Source organism: Pseudopipra pipra, chromosome 1, assembly GCF_036250125.1.
Source record: "Pseudopipra pipra isolate bDixPip1 chromosome 1, bDixPip1.hap1, whole genome shotgun sequence".
Lineage (NCBI taxonomy): Eukaryota > Metazoa > Chordata > Aves > Passeriformes > Pipridae > Pseudopipra > Pseudopipra pipra.
Genome location: NC_087549.1, coordinates 23,840,497 through 23,858,330, shown reverse-complemented (window position 1 = coordinate 23,858,330; position 17,834 = coordinate 23,840,497). Strand labels below are relative to the sequence as shown.

Here is a 17,834-nt window from a genome sequence, read left to right as displayed (position 1 = left end):
GTCAGTGGTATTTCCTTGCTGCAAGGAAGAGCAGCAGTGTTTGAACATCACACCCAGTTGAACAATATAAGGAAATAATTTGGGTATTTTGGGGGTATTTTTTCCACTAGTGAAAGCAGAGAAAACAGAATTTTGTTAGGAGCAGCAGTTATCTTAGAGACATTAAAAAAAACCAGTCGGTGGTAAACATTAGCACGTTCAAAAAACATTATACAGATGATTCTTCAGTTTCAGTTGTAAAAAGTTTATATTCTGGAAGAAAACTAGAGCACTGACGGGGAAGAGTGATACAGGTGGGACACTTGGCACAGACCAAAGGTCTGTGCAGGAAAGGATAACAGAGATGCAGGTGGCATTGGGCTGAAGACCCTCCTGTAGAGGAGGGTGGGAGATGCAGAACCAGCAGAAAAAACCTGGACACAGTGCAAAGTCACAGGTTTGTTCAAATAAACTGGGACGAAGGGGATCACTGGGTGAGAGAGGGAAGCTTTCAGAAATGTGCTGAAACAGAAAGTGAAACAAAAGAATCTGTGGTGAGAAACCACCAGAACTAATACAAAAAGGACAGAGAAACAGTTACATTGGGATTAGCAATCAGATGGACAGCAGACGGGAAACAGAAGGCATGCCAGAGGAGAGAAATACAGCAACAGGGTGCTGGGAGGAGCCTTGAGAGGTCATCGTGCCCCAAAGCACCTTAGTACCTTCCTGTAGGTAACAATGCTGATGTCATCTGGAAGGTGACACTTCATGCAAAGACTGTGTTTAAGGAGTCCTGGGACAAGGAACAGGCAGGGAGAAGCAACTGGAATGGGAGTACACAAATGCCAGGAGCCTGGGCAACACAACACAGGAACTTAACCAACTGGTACATGTTGTCAGACCAGGTGCTGCAAGCATGCAAGAAAGAGGGTGGAATGGGAACTGTAACTGCAAAACAGGTGTTTTAGGAAATGTGTTATCCAAGAATGAGAAAAATAAAAGCTCTACAGTAACAATTAGTGGTGAGTAGCTTCCTAAATAAATAAATAAATAAATAAAACAAGGGTTAGTCGAGAACTCAAAGAACATAGTGGGAATTAAAAATACTTTCAGGGTACAGTTTTACCTTTGAAAGGGGTTACTATACATAATGCAGCCTGCTCTAGTGATAAGCTGGGAAGTCTCATACTCCTAGATGGAAAGAGACAAGATAGGATAAGACAGTCAGGTATAAAAGGGAAGAAAAAAAGATGTATGTAAGCAGAACACAACAAATCACAAGTCAAGAAAGAGGTGCCCATCCAAAAATCATTCTCACAAAGACAAGAGCTGCATCTCAAAAGCCAAGCAGGCATCGGGAAGCAAACTTCCTAGAATGGATGATTACGTTTCACTGAAAGACGGGGAGCCGGGGCTCTCTCTGTCTGGTGTGCTCCGATGTGAAATCATTTCAGAAATGTACTTCTGGTCTTTTGTACTAAACTATAAAGATTTTTTTAAGAAGTTGCACTAAACTAAGACCTGAAATGGAAACTGCACAAAGAAATCCTATACTATTGAATCCCTCTTCTCCAGGCTAGGCAGACGTCACAGAGCAAACTCCTCAGATGCTGAGTACAGATCAGCTGCAGCCACTGGTGAGGACACACATCCCAGTCCTCTCCTTCCCATATGTTTCACTCAATGCATCAGAACATCAGAAGTGAAATGCCCAAAGAAACCCAGGTGCTCTAACCCTCCAACAAATGGGGCACAATTAGCTCAGGTGTTTCCTGATGTGAGATTCACATGGCCAATTTCAGCTACGCTTTAAAAAACTGAAGTGATTAAATTGATATTTCAACCCTCAAATTGCAGTCTCTGCTAACAGTGCATGCCATTTTTGAAATCTTGTACCAGAGAGAGTGAAAATTACCCCATTGTGTCATGCTGTCTATTGAAGCACATGAACTATCAAGCAGGAATTTGGTGGCAGTCCCTGCAAGGAGAACCAGGCTGCACCAAACTGCAGCAGAGCAGGACAAGGGTTCTGGGCACTATGTGGAGGAGTCAGTAGCTGACAAGATCCCCAGTAGTGGTGAAACATCTGCTCCCTTCCTACCAAGCAAATGCGTATGCATTAATAAAAGGTGGTGCAAGCTGTGAACCTGCACCAACGCAAGGAATGGTGATGAAGAAACACACAATGCACACCATCATCAAAATGTCCATCACACAGCTGGATAACCATATTGCACCATGGGTGAGCAACTGGCTCACAGGTTGGGCACAAAGAGTTATAGTGAATGGGGCTTGTGTCCAGTCACCAGTGGGGTTCTACAGGGCTCCATCCTCAGCCCTCCAACGTCTTCATAAATTACTTGGATGAAGGACTCAAAGGAATACACTAAGTAAATTTGCTGACACCAAACTGGGAGGACGTGCCAACTCCCTCAAGGACAGGGAAGCTCTGCAAAGAAACCTCAACAAATTAGAAAGATGGGCAATCACTAACCGTATGAAATTTAACAAGGGCAAGTGCTGGATTCTGCACGTGGGATGGGGCAGCCCTGGTTGTGTGTATAGACTGGGGAACAGGAGGCTGGAGAGCAGTGCCACAGAAAGGGACCTGGGGGTCCTGGTCAATGGCAAGTTGAGTCATTCTTTTGTTTCCTGGTCAATGGCAATATGAGTCAGCAGTGCTCTGGCAGTCCCCAAATCTTTGTTCATGAAGCCTAGCCACGATGGCTCTGGCAGCCCAGGGGGCATCAGGCAAAGCATCACCAACTGGGCAAGGGAGGGGATTGTCCCACTCTGCTCTGCACTGGTGTGGCCTCACCTTGAATATTGTGTGCGGTTTGGGGCACCACAATATAAAAAAGACATCCAAAGCAGGGCCACGAGAATGGTGAAGGGCCTTGAGGGGAAGCCATATGACGAATGACTGAGGTCACTTGGTTTGTTCAGCCTGGAGAAGAGACTGAGGGGAGACCTCTTTGTGGTCTTCAACATCCTCACAAGGGGAAGTGGAGGGGTAGGTACTGATCTCTTCACTCTCATGACCAGTAAGAGGACTCGAGGAAATAGCATGAAGCTGCTATTTCAAAGCAAAGTAGGTTTAGGCTGGATATCAGGAAGAGGTTTTTCACCCAGAGGATGGCTGAGCACTGGAACAGACTTCCCAGGGTCCCAGCACCAAGCCTGCCTGAGTTCAAGAAGCATTTGGACAACGCTTTCAGGCACATGGTGTGATTCTTGGGGTTTCCTGAGCAGGGCCAGGATTTGGACTCGATGATCTTAATGGGTCCCTTCCAACTCAGTATATTCTAAGATTCTATGATCTCAGTAAAAATTTCAAAAAGCAGCATCGCAATGACATTGGAAATAAACAACTGAGATCCTAAAGAACGAGGTGTCCAACAGAATTTCCCTGAGGAAAGTTAGAGTTACTTGTTTACCCTGCCTTCAGTGATTTGTCATGAAAAGATCTAGTTTTGAGCATTATGCATTTAAAATAGAGATTTCACCGTGGAACAGCGATCAGCAGAAGTGAGGTTGTCACAAGGGCCAAAATCACAAGTTCACGGAGGGAAGGCTGCAACAGCCTCACTGGCCAGCTCTTAACACATCACTCAATCCGCCGTGCCCGAGCCGCACAGAAGTTGCGATGCCGCTGCCTTGAGGACGACAGAGGAAGAGACTCCACCGCCCTGATCCCTCGGCTCCCTCGGAGCTGCTCCCAGGGACAGCCGGCCCGCACGCCACGGCCGTGCTCCCTGGCACCGCACCCGGCCTCTGCGGCCCCCGACCGAGGGAGGAGACCTGCCGGGGGGCCGCGGGCGGCGTGGCCATCTCCCCTCCTCTTGCGTCCGGGGGACGGGGCTGCTCGCGGACGCAGGACCGACCTGCCCTCCGCGACACGTCCCGGCAGGAGCGGGGCCCCGCCCCGCCGGTGAGGAGCCGGACCTCCCCGGGCAGCGCGCCCCGACGGCGGGAGGCGGAGCCCGGCAGGTCCGGGCCGCCGTCGGTGCCCGATGGGGCTCCTCGGAGGCCGGGGGCGGCTCGTCCGTCGCCGCGCTCCCGCAACCCACCCGCAATCCCGGCACCGCGCTTGGCGTCCCGCCCGCAATCCCGGCCCCCCGTTCCCGCTGCCGCCCCCGCCGCGCTGCCACGTCCCCGCCCGGCGGGGCCAATGGGCGGCGGCGCCAGGTGTGTGTTACCTGCACCACGTGGGCCGGGGGTGGGCAGGTGGTGCCGCGGCCCCGCGCTGAAAAGCCCGCAGCCATTGCGCGCTTCCTAAGGGTGCAGCCGGAGTGGGAGCGGCCGCCGCCCGCCTCGGGAAAAAGGGGGTGGGAAAGCGGGGGGAAGCCGTGCGCCTCCCCCGCGCCAGGTCCTTGGGGAGCGAGGCTGCAGGTGGGGGCTCTGCCGCTTGGGTCTCGGCTGGAAGCGCCTCGGGCAGGGAAAGTTTCCGCTCTCTTCTCGTCCCCTTCTCCTCCTTCCTTTCCTCCTTTTTCTTTCTTCTTTCTTTCTCTCCTTTTTATCCTTTCTGCTGACCCTGTGGCACCATGACGGCGTCTCCCGACTACCTGGTGATCCTCTTTGTGACCACGGCGGGCACCAACGGGGCAAGGCTGGGCTCAGACGAGCGAGAGCTGCTCCAGCTCCTGTGGAAAGTGGTCGACCTGAGGAGTAAGGAGGTATTTTCACTCGAGGGGGGAGCACCCCGACCTGCTGCTCCCCTTGGCCCTTGCCATGCTGGGTGCGGGTAGGGTGGTCTCAGCGCTGGGCTGGCAGTGGGTGCTCCAGGCTGGAGCAGGCTCTGGTGGAGGGTAGGGGCTGGTGCTGCAGGTGAGGACCCCCAGCCAGGAGAGCTGACTCACCCCTCCTCTGCTTTCTCTGGAGCTGGGGCACCTGCATGACGTGCTGGTCCGGCCTGACCACCCAGAGCTGACGGCTGAGTGCCAGGAGATCACCCAGGTGGATGTGGAGAGCCTGGCACTGGCTCCGCCGCTGGAGCAGGCACTGAGACAGGTGACACCCCATAACTGGCTGCTGGGTGCTGGTCTCCTTTGGGAGCTCCCCTGTGGGGTAGAGGCAGTGTTATCATCCACTTATACTTTCCACCCCACTGTCAGGACAGTGGAACGTGGCACAGGGATACCACTGATCTGTGTGGGCCAGGCAGCCTGTATGTGGAGGGCTTTGTGGGCATTTCTTCCTTGCTTTTTGCTCATTCATCTTGTGAGGACCTGACCGCCAAGTGAGGAAGGTCAGAGTCAGATATTCCCCTACCCTGCTCTCCTGCCATGCTAGACCCTGAATGAGTTTCACCTGAGGGTGAGCCCCAATCAGTGTTGGAAGAAGCCAAGTTTAGGTGTCCCCTGAAAAGGCTGGGTGGTGGCAGGCCCTGTCAGAGTTTGTGCTCATCAGTCCTGAGAAGGTGACAGTACTAAAGCCCCTAGATTAATAAGGAGGTGTGTGTGATTTCCATTGAGGGTAGGGCTGAAAACTGTCTCCTTTCCAACGTGTTTGACTACCGTGTTTGAAAAGCTCTTCTGCCCTAGGACTACCTCAGCTCTCTGCAACCAGCTTTATGTCTCATTGCAGTGCTTTTGCAAATGTTTCTCAAAAAGGTTGGGTTTTTTTCTGGGTTGTGGACTGTCTGTGTAGCCATATTTCCTTAAAAAGGGGAAAAGTGGTGGTTTCCAGTGATGATAACTATGTAAGTTAGTATGTGCCAAGCTAGTAAGAAACAAATCTACAGAAGTGAAGTAGTGGGGTTATGCAAAAAGGAATTCTAGCTCCATGTTCCTGCTGACCAGGAATAACATGTTACCAACTGATGACACTGCACAGTGCAGCTATTCTGATCTCTTTAACATGTATGTTTTTTCTTGTTCCTGCCTACAGTTTAATCAGTCTGTGAGCAATGAGCTGAATATTGGTGTAGGTACTTCCTTCTGTTTCTGTACTGATGGACAGTTGCACATTAGGCAGGTTCTGCACCCTGAAGCTTCCAAAAAGGTATGTAGTTGTAGCTTAAATTTGAATCCTAATGTGCTTTCTATGATTTCTTGCAAAACTGATAACTTCTCTTTAGTATGAGGGTACCTCCACACAACCATAGCACAAACATCGCTCGTATGTTAATGTGCTTACCAGCCTAAAGAGCCTGTCCATGTGGAAGACATAGACAGTGCCCTGTGCCTATGTAGCCTTGAGATGCCTTTTTAAGTTAAATCAAAAGGAAGATACTCTTAACTGTTTGAGAGAGGAGCACTGACAGTACTCATAGCTTCTACAGCTGTAGGAGCTACAATGGATTAAGAGGTGGGATTTTGAAATGTTGCTAAATAGTTAACCACCTTAATCATAAACTGTCTTTTGAAATTTTACATTCACGTTTAGCTTTGGCAACTTTCAATCTCTGCGTATTCAGCTGACACTCTGAGGGCGGTGTTCATATTTGTAAGGAGCTGAACAGTAGTTTGAGGCAGGATATGAGTGATGATTAGTCTCATATTCTAGAGTTTTCTATAACTTCAGAGTTGCCAAATCGCTAACAGTGTTACAGGGTCCTACCTACTTTTCATTAGTGATAGGGTTCCAGCAATATGCTGTCTCTCTCTAGTTCTGAAATAACTGCTTCAATATTAATAACACCTAATTCTGTGGTATGAACATGCATTGCTCTGTAACTGAGCTGTTCTGCTCCTCTCTTTGCAGCTGACTTTTGTGCCCATGAGTTTGCTGCTTCATCTTTGAAAGGGCACTGCTGCAAGTCTGTGTTATTACAAAACTGATACTGAATGAGTTTGGTTGCAATACTTGTTGGGGCTTTAAGTGTTTATAGCTTTGAATGCTTAGAAGAGAAATAGCATGATTCATGGTAAAGGGACAGTCCTGTAACTTGTCTTCTATGATGTATAATGTGAGAAAATGTGGAAACAGGTTTTTAGCGGACTTTCTTCTTGGTTAATAAGTCTCTTCATCCATTTAAATTATGTGGATAAAAGAAAGGACAACTCCTACAATTATTTAAGTTGATTGATGTTGGGGACAGGCAGCCTTTTTCTATATCATCACAGGGTCACAGACAGGAATCAAATCTTCATCAAAATATTGTCTTGCTGTTTTGTTAAGAATTATTCATCTAAAATTTGTTCTGTGCTGCCTGCAGATAAAGTAAACCAGATGCATATGAGACTCTTAAATAGTTCTTTTGCGAATACCCTAATTCAGAGATTTGACTGTGTGATCACTAAAATCCAGATAGGCAGAAACCACTAGGCTCTTGATTAAGATGCCCATTCTGAACCCAGCTAGCAACTCATGGTATTCAGAGAATGAATTGGCATCAACTATTCGAAGTGAAAGTTTCATTTTACATCATGGAAGAAAGAGTCATCCTAAAACTAAAGCAGAAAATCTTGGCAAGCACACTTGCATTTTCATAAGTTTGTCTTTAAGAGTGTTGTTTGCCTAATGCAATGTCCATATGCTAAGATAAGCTTTAACATTCTCAAAGCAGAACTTGTTTTTAGAGCCTAAACTTCTTTCTTTGGGCTTCCTAAGTATGCTTTCACATAGCCTGTTATTCTGTTATAATGTCAAGATGCTAACTAGTAGTTATATCCCAGAAAGCCCATACTTTTAGTCTAGAGAGCCTTGCAAGCAACAAACAGCCAAAAGGAGTATGAAGTATTCTGTCTGTGGGGAACCTCTGGGGTGAAGAGCTAACTGAAGGAGTAAGGTTTTGTGTTGGTTTCAACAGCTTCCCCCAAGACTTCTCCATGTCTTTTCTTTGACACCCCCCAAAAAAATTACAGTGTGTGGTAAATGTAGTGGGGAGGCAAAAGGGGTTTTATGGGTTTCTAGTGGGCTACCTAACTTGCTTCTGGCTTCATACACTGTAATTAAAGCAGTTACTATGCATAGATTGCCAAGCTCTGCACCATGTCAAACCCTCATCTTTTTTGCTGGGAATAAATATTTGAAGTGTGACTACTCTCTGAAAACTCAGCCTTGTCTATGAACTGAAATATCATCTGCTCATCTCGCAAATTGTGCTTGGTTCTGTAAGCTGAACTGAGTGCCCTCTGGCTTTTTACAGTTAAAATTGGAATCAAGAACTGATGATAAGTTACAATAGCAGGCATTTGCTCTTGTACATATATATTGGATTTGAGGCTCTAGTAATAATTGCAAATATTTCTCTGGCAGCACAAAAGCACATTTCTCTTTTTAAACTATATAGAGAGAAAGCTGCTTATGCAAAGAAGTTTATAAAAATGTACTTACCTGGCTAAGAAGAGTTACGTGAGTTTCTCTGTAGCAAAGGATGCTTGTGTTTCTTACCTATTATATAGAAATTGTTAGACAGTTTGGTATCTAAAGACAAAGTACATTAAACTCACCCTTGACAGCAGTTACTCTGTTCCTGTTACAGAATATCTTACTGCCTGAATGCTTCTACTCCTTTTTTGACTTGCGGAAAGAGTTCAAGAAGTGTTGCCCTGGCTCACCTGAAGTTAGCAAACTCGATGTTGTGGCCATGACAGAATGTATCCTTTTAACAGTGATGGTGTCTGCTGCTGTTACAGTCTTGGCTAAATTCTAGGACAGAGGTGTGTGAGTAATGCTTGCAACATATGCTTAGGGGTGATATAACTTTAATGAGTGACTCGGAGCTGTACTGAGCTTTCTCACAAAGATAAAAACATATGAAGATGTGTGCTTCCATGGAGAAAAACCTGTATTTCTTCTTGACTTCTATGTTTTGTTTATCATCTTTATAGTTTTCTCTCTTTCAACTTCACAGTTTAGTGTAACTGGCACATCTGTTCAAATTGCTGTTATGAATCATAACATTAAAGTTTGAGGTGGTTCATTCCATCAGTTAGATTTTTATCTAATTTTTAGACGAGACTGAATGTTGGGGGACTCTTAATTTTCAGGAGAGGGAATGGTTATTCTTGATGTGAGCTTGTAGTGAATCTCCAATGCAGGAGTGAACCTAAGGCAAGGATGCTGTTGGCATGTGTGATATTCAGTCTCCTGGGAGGTGCATATGTTGCACCTCACAAGGCTCGGCTGGCACTAAGATGCTGTCAGTAATATGTTTCCATTTTCAGTGACAGGGATGTCTAAAATTACTTTCTGAATAGTCTGAAGTGGTCTGTAACCTAGTTCTGTCTGGCTCTTTACCTAGTCTCAGCATGCTTTTGTTTGTATGCCATGTACAGTCAGGAGGGCTGAGGCTGTGAATGATTCGGCAGTGCCTTCTTCCTTGCTTCCCTGGCAGTCTCTCCTCTTGCTACAAGCTTCAGTCCTCATCTCGAACATACTCTTGGACACAGAAACACTTGACTTCCCTACTGAGCTGTTGAAGTATTGATCACAAAAAGCTACCTAGGAAGGACCAGTAAAGGAATTTGAAGTTCTTCTCTATTATTGGTAGTTGTTGTGGCTATTGTTTTTAATAACTTTGACTAGCTTACTGTGTCTGTAGAGTGCTTGCCATTAAGAGCTGATGTCTGTGGCTTCTGAATTATTTTGTCCTTTCACTGCAGGACTAGTATTGCCTGGGCTTTGTACCTGTGTTAGGGGGCATAAAATACATACGTATTTATGGATTATTTTTTTTTGTGTTTAACCATAAGGTTGAATACTGGAGGCTGCCTGCTCTGCTTTGCCATCTGCAAATTAAGATTAATCTCTGCTAGTGAAGAGGCAGAAACTACTTCTCCCCCTACTCTGAAGTACACTTAAAGTAGGAGTCTGACTATGTAGAAAAGTGAAATAAAGGCTGTGTTGCATAGAAACTGGATGTTGGAGGCTTCTTGAACTTATGGTCAAATTTAATACACTGTTTAGGGAATACTTTGACATGAGCTAGAGAAGTTAAAGACAATGAGCTATTTCAACTGTTTTGGAGGGTTGCCTTTGCTTTCTTTTCATGTGAATGTCTGTGGTATGTTTTGCTACTGTGGAAGGAGTTTTATGACTGTAGCTGTCTGGAGTGTCACTGGTCAGCTAAAGCATGGTGAAGGACTGTGTATTCCCTGGCTGCTGGGAGAGGAAAGTAGACCACCCTGTGTTACCTGATTGTCAGGAAGCCCCTAAAGAGTCAGTACCATCTGAGAGTGATTTTGTCAGGTGCCAACAGTATTTTCTCCAAGTTCCTAGGGGCTTGGTCAGTCTATCCAAAGGCACTCAACATGAGTCTGAATTCTGGATATGATATGCTTCTTAAGGTATATAAACCTAACTTCATTCTGGTCTTATATTAATCTTTGTGGTTTGTCTTGTTTTGTAACTGCTAATGTTCTTATTTGTAAAGTTGCTACGGTTATGCAACATGGCGAAAATAGACTGTCTCTGCCCTATGTTGTTTACGAGTGTTGGGGGCAGAGGATGAAGATACCAAAAAGGGTAAAACAATTTTTGTTTTCCTTTTATTGACAAATATAATGATTTTTTTATTTTTTTCCTCCTCACCTTGCTGAAATGTACCAAATGAAGCTGTATGAATTAATTGCACTTGGAGAGTCTGGACATGTATGTAATGTTTGAGATAAAAAGGTTGTTGAAGCAGGTGCTAAGTCTAAAGACTAGTTCAAACAGTTGTATGCAGAGTTGTTTGGGTTTCTTTTCCTTGATGTGTGGATATGCTGTGGGGGACACAGAAACAAATGCATTAGGTTGAAATGAAACTGAAGATTAGTGCACAGAATCTGACCAAGCTCTTGTTATTCTTGTAGAAAGTGCAGAAATTCAGCCCCATTGCTAAAGAGGCTGCATGAAGGGAATCTTCCATGATTTCTGCCACAAACTATACTGTGCTGCTTTTCTTAGCATTTGTTGAGGATAGAAGGTTTTAGTACAGGGATGGGGTACTGACTAGGGATTCAAGAAATGTGTATTTGCAAACTGGTAAGAACAGGAATAGAATAATTTTTGGGCACGTCCCTTCATGTACTTACATCTCCATTTATCTGTGTGTAAAATGGTTGTGGTCAGTAAGAGGAAACTTGTATGATATAAAATAGTTAAGGGAAAGTTGGGTATTAATCTGCAGTTACTTAAATTATTAGAAGTCTTCAAAAGCTTTTATTTTTATGTGTAACATTTGATTAAACGACAAACTGCAGGCAAATGGAGGATGTACTCTATTGCTCCCAATAATCAGGGGAGACAACTTCCTACTGCACAGTCATTCTAGATATATATTTCAGTAGCTAACACACTGGATAGTAGGGAATTAGCTGTGTATTTCTTGCAGACAGGGCAAGCATAATCTTGAAAAAGAACATAGAGATAATAAACTGAATAATTGACTGGGTTATTCTTACTTTAGAAAATCCTTTGGGGACCTATTCTTTCAGCAGACTACTTGACATTTGTGTACAGCAATGACACCATTCCAAAAGCTCAGGAGAAAGCTTTACATATCTTCCCTCTTCCTTCCTCCAAGAAATTATACATTTCATGTACAAATAGCCACTGATTTCTTTTAATTCAAGGTAAAGCAAGTTTTAGAATGCCATGAAATTGGAGGGACCAAGGAAGAACTGAAACTAGTTGTAACTTCTCAGTCTCTGAGTGCTACTGCTGCTTAACTCATGGTCTCAAAACAGTTCTTAATGTAGGAGACAGTCTTCTGGCAGAATTTATTTGGAATTGTGTAGGTGTAATGACAGCAGAACAATTATGAGAAATTTCAAGTAACAAAACTTGAGAGAAGTGATCATGTCCCAGCAGAGAAAGGAACTTGGATCTGTTGAAATCTTTTTTTTAATGTGTAAGCATACAAAAGGAGCAGGGTAGTTCTTGCACCCTCTGTACCTCCCATACTTGCTGCACTTCTTGATTTGCAAAGCTTGCCGAGCCAGTTTTCACCCTGTGAGTGCCTTTAGGGTGGAGTGAACAAAGCTTGCATGACTATTCATATTAGGTCTGCAGAAGACTCATCCTTTGCCTCGAGATTGGGTGTGCAGGAGCCATTAAGTGGCAAATAGCTCTTGCTTCCTCCAGTGCTTGGTTTGCTCCACTTGTGAACTGGATTTATGAGAATAACTCCTTACTAGGAGTATCTGACCATGTTCTGAGTAGGAACACAGGTGCACTTCAGAACAACCTGCTTAATGTGCTGGATACTGTAGTCCTGAAACTTGGTTTGTTGAGGGTTTATTGTTTTGTTTTTTTGACCTGGGTGGCTTGCAAACAATGATGTGGAGCACAGTTAAAACCAATAGTGCCTAACTCTGGCAATGAAAAGCCCTTAACTGGGCATTGCCTGAGAATCTTGGATATTGCTATTTGTATTTCCTGTGATAGTACTCAGGAACTGGGTAATATCAGATTACCTTTATGCAAAGTATTATTTAAAAAGATATAATCTTCTATCTAAAGAGACTTAAATAAGAAACAGAACAAAGGGGAAAGGGTCAATGCAGAGCACAGTTGCAATGCTGTTTCATGTCATCTCAGGTTAAGTTAGTTGTTCAGTAAGAAAGGAGTTAAGAGACTGAGAAATGGAAGAGACAGTGGGAAGGAAGAAGTCTTGGAGGGCACTGACAGTAAGTGAAGCTGTGGTGATGAATTTGAGGAAGCTATCTAGAAACTTCTTCCATGTTATAGAGGCCACCATGATGTAGAATATGCCTTTCCTCCTGGTCCCTTTAACTTCCTGAGTATTGCAGGAGGTGGTGCCATAGCTGCACAGCAAGATTAAGTAGTTCCTTGTTTCCCATCCTGCCTTATTTGGGAGTATCATTTGCTTGTTGCTTTGTTAGGAATATACATTTGTATGCTACTGCATATAGTGGCTTTAGACAGCCAGGTCTGGTTTGTAGCACTTCTTTAAATGTGAACTTAGACTCTCCACAGCAATTGCCTCTTTTCAATTGCCCAAGAGAGGCATCCTTTAAATAAAAATGTACACAAACGTGTATGATCTCCTATCTCTTCACAGAACCAGGGGTGGGTTTTGTAGAGACTACTCAGTTAACTGAAGTGTTGAGAACTTCTAGTGTTTCTGTCCACAGGAGTCCACCTCTATGTAATCGGTCTTGTTCATTAGAATATGGGTTTTCACTTAAAAGCATGTTAATAATAGTGACTTACGTGCAGAAAACTATCAGTTCTTCTCTCCAATCTTAGCTGAAACCTTTGCTTTTAACTAATCGGAGGTGAAGGTGTGAGCAATTTCTTACTCCTGCTAATGTTTATGACTTTCTTCCTCCCCTCCCACTGTGTTTATATTAATCTAGAGTTTGGCACAACTGACTCTGTCTGACATCTGGTACCAGCTTGCATTGGCACTAGGGTGTTTTTAGGGACTACAGCTCCTGTGGATCAGTGTCTTCAGAAAACGTTTTCATTGAAGGAAATGAACATGGGGTGGTGGAGTTGTTTGTTTTCCTTGTGTAATAGCCTCTCTTCAAATTCCCAGCCCCTTCACACTGCTGCATTCCCTCTCTGGCAGCTGATCACTTGTAGGGATCTTTGGCTCTGCACAAAGGAAATATTGAAATGTCTTTTCAGTTCTGACAGCACAGTCTAACAGCCAAGTGTATGGGTGTGCACATGTGTGTGCATGTCCCCTGCTGGAATAGCTATTGAAACTGCTGCCCAATTTCTCTTGATTTTTGACAGAGGAAAGACATTTCTGAAATCTTCATAAAAATGTGTCAGGCAAGACCAGTGTTCGAATACCTGCATCCTTCAGCAGCTTGTGTTTCCCTGAACAGACAGCAGAGACTCTGCACAAGCCCAGTGTGGAGCTGTTTGCTGCAGGGGGAAGGATGTTGGGAAAAGGAGGAGATGCACTCCTCTGTTCTAATACACAAGGTGCCCGGAAACATCTGTGTGGTACTGCTTAGGTACCCTCTCTGCAAGGGAGTCTGTTTGTGGGTTACTTTTCTTTTCAACCCCCTCTTTCCCAGGGACAGGGGGAGGAGGCAATGTCAAGTTTAAAGCTTAGGAAGAGATACTACAATGAAGAAATTTTCTATTGTCATAAATAGTGTAATCTCTTAAACTGTGTTTTTGAGATTATTCAGTTTTTTTAGCTTGGTTTTTAAGACAACTATTTAATTTTCTCAGTACTTTACCCCAAAGAAGGTAGCAGGAGGGAGGATAAAGGCAATGACTAGCAAACTATTTATAGTCAAGCAGTTGGAGGGGAGGAATCACTGATTTAAGTGTTTTTTTTTTAAACTATGATAATTCACTTCAAATGTTCTAAGACTAAACATCATCCTCTAACCTTTTATACTCTACTGCACACTTAAAAACAACAAAACCTCAAAATCAAGTTAGCCTCAAGTGTATTGTGTTGGCACAGCAGCTTTCCTTTTGTTGCTGTGGAAGAGGAATGCATTAATTCAGTTGAAATTATTTTTCATCTCACAACAAGACAATTTAAAAAAAATTTTGTTTTGTAGAACCGACTTGCAGTCATCCTGTGAATAATAGGTAAGACTCTGTTTCACAAAGAAATTTGCACTGCCTCACCAGTTGATTAGATGATACAGCAAAGCTGCTGTGAGGTGTTTATTTCTAACAGGAACTGTTCTGTTCCCTGCACTTCATGTAGGCATCTGCCAACTCAAACTTTGCTCACCTCTAGGTGGAGAAAGCTTTTTTTTTTTTGTTGTTTTTTTTTTTTCTTTTAAGAGGAAACATGCTGTCTTGGACTATGAAGCAACTTTTGAGCACCAAAGTGCAGGCTCTTGAGCATTTGAAATGTGCCTAATGTAGTTTAGGGGGGATGTGGGCAAGTTTTCAATGTCTTGCATTACTGTACTGCCGTGCCAGCGTGGGTCTGGTTTGAGAAACTTTCACTTTTCCTCTGAAGTCTGGATGCAAAGTGATAAGGCAAGTAAAAAATTGCAAGTCCTATTCCCAGATTTCTTTGTTTCTTGTTCTGTTCTTGATTGCTTTTTTACCCTACACTCTTCAAAGAAGGGGATGTGAGTGAAAAAGACCTTTTTAAAAATTTGCTTCATGAAGTAGAGTTGCAAGTAATCTTAGTCCTGTAACCTGGTGTTGGAGAGGGGCAAATATGATGGAAGAGGGAGACGTACTGTAGTAAACTGTTTGAAGTTGTGTGAAAAAGGGTGGTATATACAACTTAAATCAGACTCCATTTGTGAATGTGTGGTTTTTATTTGGTCTTTCTATGGCCTGTCTTTCTAGGACAGGGCACTTCCTGCTCTCTATTGCAGTCATTTCCAAAATCCTTCAAATTGAAGAAGATATGGGTTGTGGAACTGGTTTGCATCTTGAGAAAACACAAAAGTGGTGGATTCTTACCAGATTATCAAAATGCTTCTGTATAAGAGCACAAAACTTGCGTTGTAACTTCTAATAGGCAAGGTTTAGACGAAGTGCCATTTGTGGGTTTTGTTCAAGTGGTAAGATGCTTATTCTGCTTTAGGATTTACTTATTCAGAAAGTGTGTAGTATATCCTCCTATTTCTGGAGCTTTTAGTTTATTATTTGCTTCTTCTTCTTCAAATCTTTCCCTAGAGATTAAAGATGATGTTAATTAAAGAGGACAGGACTCCAGTCTCTTCCACACTCTTCCAGAAGTGTATCTGTCAAACATACATAATTCATGGATTTATTAAATATATGTCCTTATTATGGAGTCTTATGTCTGCAGACACTTCCTGAAATGACCTCACATTCCCGCAGGTGGCAGTAGTTAGAGGACAAGGCAGAGCAGCTAACATATCTCGGCAGGGAAATGGATTAAATTTTCCTCTGAGAAGTGACTTTCCATCAGGGATAGCATGGAAGTGTGTTTGTCTGTCAGGAAGCCAATTAGAAATCTGTTTGGTGATGATTGACTTAACTCTAGCACAAAGATTTAAATCTTGATAAGAACAGTCCAGCATTTCCGTATGGAGCCTCTCAAGTTGAAGATATGGGGAATATTATTTTAAGACTAATATCTGAACCATACAGTAAGTGATTGTGATGAACGAGTTTTCTCTGTTCCTTCTTTGGTTTTCCTGCCTGTCCTGCGTGCTGATGAAATAGGAAATAACTTGTGCTGTATTTCACAGATCACCGATTTTCAGATCCAGAAAGAGTGAACTACAAATTTGAAAGTGGGCCTTGGTAAGTACTTTCTCCCTCTTGTTGCTGCACATATTTCAACCCCCACCACTTCCTGTTTAAAGTTACTGTTTAGGTAAGCTGTGCTTGTCTGTGTTTCTAATTTTCAAATAGCTGTTACCTTTATTTCTAATTGTCTTGCCACTGCTGTGGGAATCGATTAGATCCTTTAAGTGGCAAAGGGAACACGTATTCTATGATCAGATGCAAGCCAGTTTTCTTGTTAGGCTTCAATGTTGCCAATGTTAACTGCTTATAGTTCTGGGTTCTGCTAATAAGTGCTTATAGTGGGTGTTAAGTGTACTGTGCTATTAACAAAGAATGTAAGCAGTGTTGCAGAAGTAACCCTATTGGTTACTAAATCTTGCACTCTTCCTGCAATTTACTCCATAGTTACTGCATACACATCATGATTTTTTTTATAGGGAAGAAACACTTTTGTAAAGATACTGGGCGAGAGGTACTGTGCTACCAGTCAATTGCTTAAGCTGCAATGATTATCTTATTCCCAAATATGTTTTAAACATAAAACTTTATCTGCTTTTGACTGCTTTGTTGTTTGGTTTAGGTTTTTTAAATGTAATTGTGCTCTTTCCATGTATAAATACAGATTTTTCTCAGTGGTTTGCTGGATGCTCCCTCTGCAATATCATAAGAGACTGGTGTTAAACTGACTTTATTTATATTCCCATCTTCCACAAATACTTACTTCCCCCTTCCAGATTAAGGATCTGTCATAATGGTAGATGATACTGACACTTCTGAGTCAAAAGAAGCAAGAAAAAAATGCAAAAAGATTGGCAGAAAGTGTCCAGAAAGATTAGCTCAGGGATTATGTTCAGCATTGTTCTAAGCTTTTTCCTTTTCACTAACAAAATTCTGGGATGAGGTGGAAGATCTCATCTTATTTGAGGTAGTGAGAAGCACAGAATTAAGAGGCAAGGGGAAACAGTTTGGGACAGACAGCTACAGACAGAAAGGCCAACCGAGAAATTAAAATATGAGTGAGAAACACGACCCTTCTATAAAAAGGCATACCACAGCCCGTTAGTGTGAGGGAGTCCTCTGCTACTGAACAGCACTTCATCTGCTTAATCAATCGCGTTGTCTCTTCTGTGCAAAAACCTGTTCTTGCAGTAGCCAGAAAGGCAGCCTCGGGTAGCTGTGAGCATTTTGTTGTAATGGACACTTTTAACGAGTAAGAGAACAAAAGAGACTGTGGTAATGACCAATTAAGCCGGGCTTTCTGTGGCTGAGCTATTCCCATACTAAGCAGCCAATGTAGCCTTTAGCTATATTAGTCCCTAGTAGCATGGTGATGGCCTGAACAAGCAATGTTACAGCTCAACTCTTGGGGCAGGAGTCCTGTGTGTGCTGAGTACAGCCAAGAACAGATTTGGTCTTGGCTGGTGACTGGCTCTTAACACACTGTCACAGTACAACTAATAAGCACTAATCTCAGTTACATCTAATTGCTCTGCTTCAATTTCCACTTATCTAGATTAGAATAACAAGTGCTTGATTTTTATACCAGCAACCTTGTTCAGATAATGGAGAAGCACAAATGATGTCAGGAGAGGGAAATAAATTGGGAACATGATCAAAGAGATGACAGGTCAAAGAGAAAATGTGATGAAACAGGAAAAGGGAACTGGGAAAGGAGCAGCTTAACAAAACAAACTTTCCCTAGGATAGACTTTACCTAGGAGTGGCTTTCAGTTGTGGTGTGGCTTTGGATGGTG

General features: G+C 43.4%; 1 protein-coding gene across 5 annotated transcripts in view; it reads left to right on the top strand.

Moving 5' to 3' along the window:
- Window positions 1-4,048: 4,048 nt before the first annotated feature.
- ESRP1 (epithelial splicing regulatory protein 1) overlaps window positions 4,049-17,834 on the top strand; it is a 36,422-nt gene continuing 22,636 nt past the window's right edge. For all 5 annotated transcript variants that reach the window (XR_010429084.1, XM_064648675.1, XM_064648665.1 and 2 more), the window contains exons 1-6: window positions 4,049-4,658; window positions 4,864-4,992; window positions 5,872-5,985; window positions 8,411-8,525; window positions 15,840-15,938; window positions 16,041-16,095. Coding sequence is in view for 4 of the 5 variants with exons in the window: in XM_064648675.1 (XP_064504745.1) it covers window positions 4,527-4,658; window positions 4,864-4,992; window positions 5,872-5,985; window positions 8,411-8,525; window positions 15,840-15,938; window positions 16,041-16,095 (644 nt within the window). In the remaining variant the exon portion in view is untranslated. The remainder of the gene's footprint in view (window positions 4,659-4,863; window positions 4,993-5,871; window positions 5,986-8,410; window positions 8,526-15,839; window positions 15,939-16,040; window positions 16,096-17,834) is intronic.